The 11276-nt window shown below is 35.2% G+C and overlaps 1 protein-coding gene across 7 annotated transcripts in view; it reads right to left on the bottom strand.

Moving 5' to 3' along the window:
- The window catches only part of LOC106880239 (calpain-A), a 62703-nt gene extending 60584 nt beyond the window's left edge, over window positions 1–2119 (bottom strand). For all 7 annotated transcript variants that reach the window (XR_008265183.1, XR_008265187.1, XR_008265185.1 and 4 more), the window contains exon 1: window positions 878–2119. Coding sequence is in view for 1 of the 7 variants with exons in the window: in XM_014930105.2 (XP_014785591.1) it covers window positions 878–1324 (447 nt within the window). In the remaining 6 variants the exon portion in view is untranslated. The remainder of the gene's footprint in view (window positions 1–877) is intronic.
- Window positions 2120–11276: the final 9157 nt, after the last annotated feature.

Consider the following 11276-nt stretch of genomic DNA (forward strand, 5'->3'; position numbering starts at 1 on the left):
TGAACAATCTATAGTTTGCTATGTTTCGTTACAAGGTGACATAGTTAATAGAGAAAGTTTTGCATTCCTTGGATGTGAATTATTATTTCAAATTTCGTCGAGGTCGAATTTGCCAATCCTTTCGAGGTCGATAAAATAAGTTCCAGTTCAACACTGGTACTTCGCCCTTCCTTAAAATTGCTGATACTTATATTTAAGAAATATATTACTTGCTCAATATTTTCCTATTTATGTCAACAATCGTGGATAATGTATTTCAATTTCATACGTAATCAATGTAAAAAGTTTACTGAAGGACAGGCATGATCGGAATGTCTTTGATAATGTGTTTGTTCGATCTGAATTGACCTGGGGGCGGGGTAACCGACAACATACCTTTTAAAATGTTCAAACAGATTCACGTAATATAAAAAACTGGGGATATCTAAGTTAATATATTAAACTCTCTATCAGTCACTTTTTTTATCTTTCTTAACTATCTTCTAGCTCTCATAATTAAAAAAAAAATCCACATCGACTGATTTACCCCAATTTCTATGAAATTGAAAGGATCAGCGATAATTCTCCCTAAGTATACGTGTGTATATACCTAATAAATAATAACTCATTGACAATAGCCAGACTGAGATTGCGTTTTTAAATCAATAACTCCCCATTAAAAAGAAAAAAAGTCGCTCACACATACACTAAAATAAACTACTAAACATTTAACGAAAATCATTACTTTTCGGTTGTACTAGCAAACAAAAAAAAAGTGGAAAATAATAATAACAATGAAACAAAGTAAATAAAACCAGAACCGAATCAAAAAGTCAAGATGAGGGTAAGGGTGAAATGTGATGAGTGGAAATGTTAGATATTGATTGTTTTAACTTACACTGCATCGTCTCCATTCAAATTGGTAAGGTGGATGACGAGAAAAATAAATAGATGCATCGTTTGCAGGAAAATCCTTGTCTTCGAACAGTTCCGCCTGTTGCTTACAATTTCGACGGACGATGTCGTAAAGACGAGAGATCTGTTTATTACTTTTACCAGACATGTATGTGTCTTCTTTAGACATATTTAAATTATTGTTTGTATAACTAATAGTCTCCTCATGGCTGGTGCCGTTCGTCACAGTTGTTGTAGAAGTAAAAGCGATGTTACTGGCAAAATTTTGAGCTTTAAGTTTTGTTGGTAAAGGTGAGAAAATTCCAAAGTCCAGCTGTTGTGACGATATCGAATTCCGTTGCTTGGCGGGGAATTCGTTATTTTGCTGCGATCTATATGGCTGAGGTGTGAAGACAGCTTCTCTTCTGAGAAACTGATTCCCAGAATTCATTGTAGGAACCAGATTTCTTTTATATATTTATTTATTTGCTTTTTTTCTCTTTCAGTCAGGCAGGATGCTGTGTTAGGTGAGCTTCCACACATGTTTGATGTTGCCGATAAGTTCATCACATGTGCAGGTACCCGCCATATTGGCAGCTCAACTATTTGAGCCAAAAATAAATAAAAGAAAAAATTGTTTAAAGCGGTAGACAGGAAAAGCTAGGTATGCAAAACAGCAAGGTTAAGCCTACCTATTTAATGTCATATAATCCTTAATGCATATACAACACCAAAGCTATTTGCTACTTATGCATTTTACTGTTTTAACTATATACTATCAACCAATCAATAGACTTTACTCTTTCACTTAAAAGGGAAAAAAATCCATGAATTCATATTACAACGTGCAAGTTACTATTTTTTTAATCTTATGATCTAATATCAGTTTCCATTTAATAAGTATGTTAGTGTACTTGTAAATGTCTAAGTACTAATGTGTGTGTGTGTGTGCATGCGTGCATATGTTTTGTGTAAAGTGGGCGGGTGGGTGTGTCCTTACAGTTATATTCTACCTCTCCAAAGTTATAATTATCGATCATTCCATCATTTTAAAGTGTTATATTTTAAACAAGTATAGCTGTTCGTTTAAAACAGAAAGTACTGTACACTGTTATATCAAGACTTGGAAAAGTTGGAACACGTCATTTGTCAAAGAAAGGTGCTGTGATGAAATGCCCATAGATGGCATGCTTTGATTAATGTCATTGTGAACTTCTGTCTCTTCACTCAAGTGTAAACAAAACTTTTACATGCGATATTGTAGCTTTCGCCTGTTTTTTTTTTATAGCACACACACACATACACACCTCCACATGTATTATGTATGTCAGCGGGGAAGGAGAAAGAAATGTGTGGATGCATAATGATATATCCTTTTTTTTAACATTTTCAGTTTTATAGATGGATAAACTACTCTGAAGAATTTGGAGAGAAATATATAATAAAAATTATGTCTCTGGTAATAGAGCATTAACCTTTACTTTATTACTTGAATATACTTTACTGCTCTATACTTTAGGTGCTTCGTTTTTAGATATATGATACATTGGCAATGTGTGTGTGTGTGTTATTTCTTTACTACCCACAAGGGGCTACACACAGAGGGGACAAACAAAGACAGACAAACGGATTAAGTCGATTATATCGACCCCAGTGCGTAACTGGTACTTATTTAATCGACCCCGAAAGGATGAAAGGCAAAGTCAACCTCGACGGAATTTGAACTCAGAACGTAGCAACAGATGAAATACCGCTAAGCATTTCGCCGACGTGCTAACGCTTCTGTGTGTGTGGCGATAAACATTTTATATATATATATATGTATATTTATATATGTTTGTGTATAGGCATGGCTTCATGGCAAGAAGTTTGCTTCCCAATCACATAGTTCCAAGTTCAGTCCGACTGCGAGGTACCTTGGGCAAATGTCTTCTATATCCTTGGGCTAACCAAAGCCTTGTGAGTGGATTTGGTTGATGGAAACTGAAAAACGTCATCATCATCATCATCACCATCATTATTGTTTAACATCCGCTTTCCATACAGGTATGGGTTCGACGGTTTGACTGGGGACTGGCAAGCCAGGAGGCTGCACCAGGCTCCAATCTGATCTGGCAATGTTTCTATAGCTGGTTGCTCTTCCTAATGCCAACCACTCCGAAGAGTGTAGTGGGGCAGTCAGGCGGCACTGGCATCAATCACGCTCGACTGGTGCTTTTTACGTGCCACCAGCGTGGGAGCCAGTCAAGCGGTACTGGCATCAACCACACTTGAATGGTGCTTTTTACGTGCCAATAGGACAGGTGCCAGTCAGACAGCACTGGCATCAGCCACGGCTATGATTTCATTTGACTCAACAGATCTTCTCAAGCACAGCATATTGCCTGTCGATTGAAGGGTACTTTTAAACGAACCAGTTAAACTGAAAGAAGTCCATCATATATATAAATATATGTGTGTATGTATGTGTGTGTGTCTTTGTGTTTGTGCTTGTCCCCCACCACCACTTCAAAACTGGTGTTGGTGTGTTTATGTCCTCATAACTTAGCAGTTAGACAAAAGAAACTGATTGAATAAGTTCCAGGCTGCTTAAAAAAATAAGTACTGGGTTTGATTTGTTTGACTAAAATTTCGTCAAAGTAGTGCCCCAGCATGGCCATAGTCTAAAAGCTAAAACAAGTAAAAGATAAAAGATGTGTGCGTGTGTGTAGTAGTCCATCTCCATTGTGTGTATATGTGTGTGTGTGTGTGTGTGAGTATTTTAATTCTTGTTGGATCTCATCTGTCTATGATACCTTTTTTTCAATTTGGCTGCAATCATTTTCTCTACTGAGCATGCTGAGTTATTTATCTTAGCTTATTTTTGTTTCACACACACACACACACACACACACACACACACACACACACACATTTATAACCTGACACTTGTTTACGTGCGGAGAAACTGAAAGTAAGAAAAGAAGCTGCTGCTAACAATGGTTGTGGTGTTAACAGTAGTGATATTGACAATGGTTTGTTAATTGGGGAGAGAGAACAAAAGGATTGATATAGCTATGTAACAGACGATACTACTTTTTAAAATCCCTTTAGAGATGACTTATAGAACATTGTAACCATAGAAAATGACAAAAGAAATGGAAATTAATGAGCCAGCCAAAATAAATATCATAAATGAAGGGAAAAAAACCCAGTTGAAATTTTTGTTGTTGTTTTTCTATAGTTACATCCATGTTGGTGATTCTGGATAGTTTCTGGCTGAAAATTTGAGATTCTCTACATTGTGGTATCTACGAGAAACAGAAAAGTATGAACTTATTAGGGTTAGTTAGCTCCTCACTATTTTTGTAGGTATGTTTATATAATATGGTGGATTAAATCATATCATTCTCATATTTCGTTGTGTACCTGATATTTTTGGTATTGGTTTTATATTCTTGTCATTCAAATGACTTCTTCTTCATAAGGCATTTTTATAGTATGTAGAACTTCTATTAAATATATCCTTATATATATAGGATAGGCAAGAAATGTATCTATTGATATTTTTTGTGGTATGTTTAATAATTGTAGGCAAGTGGTTAGTATCATGACTAATGGATTAATTAGCCCATATTTGAGGTTCTCTAGAAAATCACCCTTGTCATATTTAAGTGCTAAATACAGCTTATGTAAGTTGAGGTATTTCATATGATGTAGTTTTAATACAAACTATGTACACAAAATTGTATTTTCTATACAACAAAAATAAAGTTATTTTGTTCAGGAATGTTACTGTGAACATATTCTTTCCACACAATAGCTGTTTATGTTAATACTTGTCACTCAGGCATGTAAACTTTTCATTTAATCCTTACAAATTTTTCTTTTTACAGTTAGTATTCATGTCATTTGACTCAGCAAACTTTGTTACGATTTAGAGTGACTCCCCTTTGCTTCACTTCACACTTTTTAGTCTAGAGTCAAAATACAGCTCTACCCGCATTGTCATAAACAGATACATTACATAACTAAACCACCCTCCACTCTATGATGTTGGAATACAGAAGGATAATTATCAAGTGTTTCTTTAGATTTTACAGTTTTCAAATGCCATGAGACAAATCTCACCCCATACTCCTATTTAGCAAATTTTTTATCAGAATCTGTGTATTTCATACAAACTCTTAGTTTATTTATTGCTGTTCTGTGAAGCATAATGTTTTCTTTCCTTCTTTTCTCAGTCGATTTATTTAACTGTTAATTTTCCCAGATGACATGGAATCATAATTTAAAGTGACTGAGACTATCAGTGCAGTATTATGGTGTTTATGTACTATAAAACTGTGCCTTCACTGTTTTTACACACTTCTTCATTTCTTCTTTCACTTGAGTTCGACAAGTAGCAATACATGAACAGAAAATTTATACTCCTGACATATATTCTCTTTCTCAAGTGCTTAACAACGATACTTATAATATTGACAGTAAGTTTCTCTCACAATTCCATAAAACTTTCTTCCAAGTAGAATTTATTTTTTTACTTGTTCCAGTCATTGAAATGTAGCCATGCTGGAGCACTGCCTTATAGTGTTAGTAAAACAAATCACTAATTGTTTTAAATGTGGTGCTTATTCCATCAGCTCTTTTGCTGAACTGCTAAGTTACAGGGATGTAAACAAACCAATATTAGATGCCACACAATGGACACACACACACATATACACACACACGAATAAAAGGATAAACAGGCAAACAACTGGTATCAGGTCAGATTATGACATTTATACATTTAAATGGGAGGGTTGGGTTGTTACAGGAATAAAGATCACAAGAGGTCAATAAAATGATAATGGTTATGGTATATGCTAGTATTCTCCAGAAGTTATATAGTAAGCCCAGATTATTGGTATTAGGTAAAGCTGGTAAGTCCGAATTATTGGTATTATGTCATTGTAGATAGAATCCAAAGGTGGATGAGAAGAAAGGAGAAAGGAAGGAAGAAGGTGCACAGATAGTTTCTTATGGCTGTTTCAAGAATAGATGTGCAGAGGGTGCATTTCTCTGCAAACAGTTAACAGCTAACATTATAGTTGCAATCTATTCCATCATTGGAAGATGAATGAGCTAAAGTCTTAACAGGAAGTAATGGTTTATTAGTTATGTCAGAGATATACAGAGGTGAACATAAAAGAAGAAAGGCAGAGTACAAGGTCATGATAATAGTAAGATAGATAAAAACTAACATGAGAAGAGATAGATATATACCATTCAAATGTTAGAAGAAGGTACATATAAAGAAGTGACCCGTACCAATATGTGTAGGGAAGGGAAACGCTGAGTGGGGTTGTGTGAGGAAGATCATGAATAGCAGCAGAATATAGGGTAAGTAAATTAGAATTATCAGTTAGCTAGATTAGCCACCAGGTGTCAGGGGGAACATTATGTATGAAGAAGAGGCATTGAGTTTCAGGTGAGGGGTAACTTACAAGATGAAATATACTTACTAGCCACCAGCTGTGTGGTATGGTGATCAATGCATGTGGGAAAGAAAGGGTTATGCTATATAGAGAAGGGGAGAGGCAAGAGGGTTGAGAAGTAATGAAGATTTGTTGTGTTTTACAGATTTAAAAGAGCTCAGGTGGGCCAATGTATTGGGTGTTTAAAATGGAAGGTGACAGCAATGTATATCCTGATAGAGTTTTGTTGTTTGCTAAGAAAAATAGATTTATAAACTGCATTAAATTTGTAGCAGTTGCTTTATAACGGACAATTACTAAGTATTTTACAGTTGCATCATTTCCTGTTAAGCTCCTTTACACTATTTTTGTTGTTTGTATTATTACTAAGATATCTATACAGTGTTAAACTGGGTCCATCAGATTCTTCTTCCTCATATATGCTATATTCTAGAGTATCATCAGTGTTGTATATACTGTTATTAGTATTTGCATTATCTCTAGTTCTAGTGGTGACAAAATGGGGGTCCTGTTCTCAGAGAGGTTAGTTGGGTTGTTCACATTCTTGCCTATATTTTTATATTTAGCCATCTTGTGGTGGTTATCAATTTCAGTATTCATAAGACTGGCACCATTGTTAAGGCTGTTGGTACTATTACTACTACTACTACTACTACTATTAATACTATTGTTGTTATTATTACTATTACTATTGTTATTTTTATCTCTGTTATTAGAGTTGCCTTCATTACCAACCATAATATTGGTTTCAAATTTTGGCACAAGGCCAGTAATTTCGGGAATAAGAGTAAGTCGATTACATTGACCCTGAAAAGAAGAAAGGCAAAGTTGACTCCAACAGCATTTGAACTCAGAACATAAAGATGAATGAAATTCTACTAAGCATTTCACCCAGTGTGCTAATGAATCTACCAGCTTGCTGCCTATTAACTATTAACTATCATAATATTAGGCTTGCTAATGCTGCCAGAATTGGCCCTACTGCCACTAAAGCTTCTGTATATGTTATAATCATTATTATTATTATTATTATTATTATTATTATTATTATTATTATTAAGGCACTGACTTGGCAGAATCATTAGCATACTGGGCAAAATGCTTTGTGGCATTTCATTTGTCTTTATGTTCTGAGTTCAAATGCCGCTGAGTTATCTTGTAAGGTACTAATGTTGATAGAGAAGATAATGAGGGGATAGGCATAGGTCTATTATAACGATCATGGAAATATGGAAATAAGTGTTATGCATGAGGGATAAGTTTACACTTTGACTTATGGAAAAATTTATATGTGCAGAAAAATTTGTGTTTACAATTTATGAAGCCTTCATTTTGTTTGTTGAGTAATTGCGGTGAGTTGTGAGTTAAAATCTTGAGGGCTTCTTTTAGGCAGAGTCCACTTGTGGAGTGTTGGCTCTGACATGGGATACCAGAATCTATTATAGCCCAGGATATCCTGTATTGTGTTTTCCTATTAATTAGATGGTGTATGTGGCTGGTTAGGGATGTGGAATTGCTATACTCTTTATATTTAAATCAGTTTAAATGTGCAGAGTATCTTTGTTTGAAATTAATGGTAGACCCGATATAGTAGCTAATGGAGTTATTTAAGAGGTTATGGACAGTGCATTGGTATACCACGTTGAACCTTCTGCAGTGGGCTTGCAATGGGCAATCAGTCCCAGATCTGAAGTTGCAGTTATCTGTTCTAAGTTGGTTAGTTGAAGAGAGGGATGGAGTTATGCTATTTGCAGACAAGTTAAAGGCTAGGGTTGTATTAGGTGATTGGTTCATGTTATTGATGTTGCTGTTATCATTATTGCCATTATTATTATTACCTCCACTTTAGTAAAAGCAGAGGTATTGTTTTGAGTCGTGTTTGTTTGTTTGTCCAAGGACAAGATATCTCAAGAATTGCTGGATGGATTTGGATGAAACTTTCAGGGATGTTTGGCCTTGTGAATGGCACAGTCTCATTAGATTTTGGTATCGATCTGGTACCAGACAAGGATTATGGATTATTTTTCCAATTTTTTTACTTTACATGTTTACATAGTTCTTTTGTACACGCACACACATATACTCACACATTTTCAGCATTGAAACATTACCATCCCATTTCCATTGTACACACACATATACTCACACTTCAAACACCGTCTATTGGCTTTTTCACTCCTTCCTTCTTTATTCATCTATCATCCATTCCTTTCTCATTCATATGATGCTCTCGTTGCCACTTCATTTCATCTTTCTCATTGTCATTACTTTCTCTCACTCCCTCTCAGTCATGGCTATTTCTCTCACTACTTCTCCTTCACTGTATTAGTATTTCATCTCCCCCCCCTTCACCTCTCACTCAATATATATATATATATATATATGGATTATTTTTCCGTTTGAGAGTGGTCGGGTTCATTTTTAGCATTCTCGTTTGTGAGAGCAATCCAGTTTATTTCAGATATCGTCATTTTAGAAATGATCACTGGCTAATCATTGAGAGGACATTGGTGTTGCCTTGGTGGAAGTTTGCGCTCTCTGAGTGGTCGTTATAATTGTTACTATTAGTAGTAGCATTGGTACTTGTAGCAGTATTATTGTTATTATTAGTAGTAGTAGTTGTGGTAATAGTATTAGTAATAGTAATATTTTCGGTAGTAGTAGTAGTAGTAGCATTGTTGTTAGTATTATTAATAGTTGTAGTAGAGGTATTAGTGGTTATAGTAGAGTTAGTATTGTTAGTATCAGTACTTCTATTAATATTAACATTGGCTTCAGCGGTGCATAAAGCTCCCTCAGAGGCGGGGATTATATTATCTAGGTTCAAGCTAGTTATAGTGTTAGGGCCAGGGGTATAGTTTATGCAGTGTTAGTGTTTTCATAGTATAGACTGTAGATAATTTAAGAACAATAATGTCTATGACTTGAAATACTTGTTATGCCTTGGCGTTTGTTGTCCTCTTTCACAAATATAAATCTGCTGTATCAGAAACCTAAAATGGTTCCATAGCTCCTGTCTCAGTTACAAGCTTGGAGTCCTGACAATCTGTTGTAGCACTTACCTAGCATACATATTCATTTAGATCACCAGTGAACTAAACCCCCATATTCTGTATTATGTATATATTTATGTATGTATGTCATTATTCAGTTTATTTCAAGATTTCTTGCCAATTGAGAAAGAACCAGTTTCTAACCTAGATCCAAGGTTCCTTCATTGGAAGTTCAACATCAACAACAGGGTATTTATGTTTGTATGTATGTATGTATGTATGTATGTATGTATGTATATGTGCAGAATTGTATGTTTTGTTTTATGTCTGTATTCTCATGAATATAGTTGCATATCTAAACAGGTTCATATATATTTAAATGATAAACTTCTGGAAAGTTTTACAGATTTTTACAGTTCCATTGATGGATTGGATCTGTAGTCTTCGAATTAGCTTTCTCCTTTCCAATTTTGAGAAGTCTAATTTCTCAAGATTGGTATTTAAGCAGTGTGTTACATATCCCAGAGCCCCAATAATTACAGGTATAAACCTGAACTTGTAATCTGGATAGAGTAACTCCAGATTTCTCAATAGTTCAGCATAGGTGTTCTCCTTTTCACTGATCTTCAGCCTTAAATTAACATTCACTGGGCTGCTAATTTCCACAACTGCGCACAACTTCTCTTCCCTATCCCAAATCCTTATATCAGGTCTCTTGTGCTTACATTTTATTGAGGTCTTCACTGGTACATTCCGCCAGTATTCCTTTTTATTATGAGTGGCTATGGCTTCTACCATATTGTGGGTTCTTATTTCTTTGTCCTCAGGATTATCCTTCCAACGGATTTCATTATAGAGTGTCCTGGCTACAACATCATGTCTCATTGGTACATAAAACCGTGATGACATTCTCGGACAATTGCTTATGGTGTAGGTGATATCTTCAGTGTCAACTCCACAAAGTCTGCATTGGTTGTCACATTTTAAGGCTTTTCCTGCATCTCCATCCCTTTTGTGCATCAGTTACTTGGTTGATATTTCCTGTTTCTAGATTGCAAACACATACCTTTCAAAATGAGAAGTAGTAATCTGGCTTTTGGTCCATGATAAACTGCTTTGATGATCGATGTTATTATCATCATGGAGCTTTCTACTAACATATCCATGCATAGTCTTCTGCTCATATAGGTTCATCCTTTCATTTGATGATACATTGCGGTAGAGTCATGCAACTTCTTTGGGCATGTATTCTAGGTTATTAGACAAAGAGTGTTGCTCAAGGAGGTGCCTTCCAAGTCTTATGATGCTATCAGCCTCATGTATGCAAACTTGGTCAAAGGATGCACTTCGACACTTGGTGGTTAAAAGATGTTGCCAAAGGGATATGATGCAATATTCAAAGGTATTTTGGATCGATGTTAAGCCTCTGTTGCCTTGTTTTTGTTTTAGGTAGAGGCAGTCTATGTCACAGTTTATGTGGAAATTATGTGTGCTTGTTAGTATTTTTCGGTGCTTGTTAGTATTTTTCGAGTTTTCACATTAATGGCTCAGATCTCATCAAGCATCCAATGAAGCAGCCTAAATGGTGCTATGTGTACTGGCACTGCAAACACATTGTGGGCCACTGTTTTATTGAATGCAGAGAGTTCTGAGGTCCAAATTTTCTTTATTCGGCTGTAATATTCTTTAGTGACACGTGTTTTATTACAGGTGTCATTGTAAGATATATTTTCATCCACCCCTAGATACCTGTAACATTCTTCATCATGCATGCATGCATGTATGTATGTATGTATGTATGTATGTATGTATGTATGTATGTATGTATGTATGTATGTTTGTGCATGTTTTTGCATCTCAATAGATGTATAAAAAAACAGTGTGAAATGCAAAATCAACAGTAAAAAAACATTCAACATATATAGTTTATATTATTATTATTATTATTATT

The sequence above is a fragment of the Octopus bimaculoides genome, chromosome 11 (assembly GCF_001194135.2).
Source record: "Octopus bimaculoides isolate UCB-OBI-ISO-001 chromosome 11, ASM119413v2, whole genome shotgun sequence".
Lineage (NCBI taxonomy): Eukaryota > Metazoa > Mollusca > Cephalopoda > Octopoda > Octopodidae > Octopus > Octopus bimaculoides.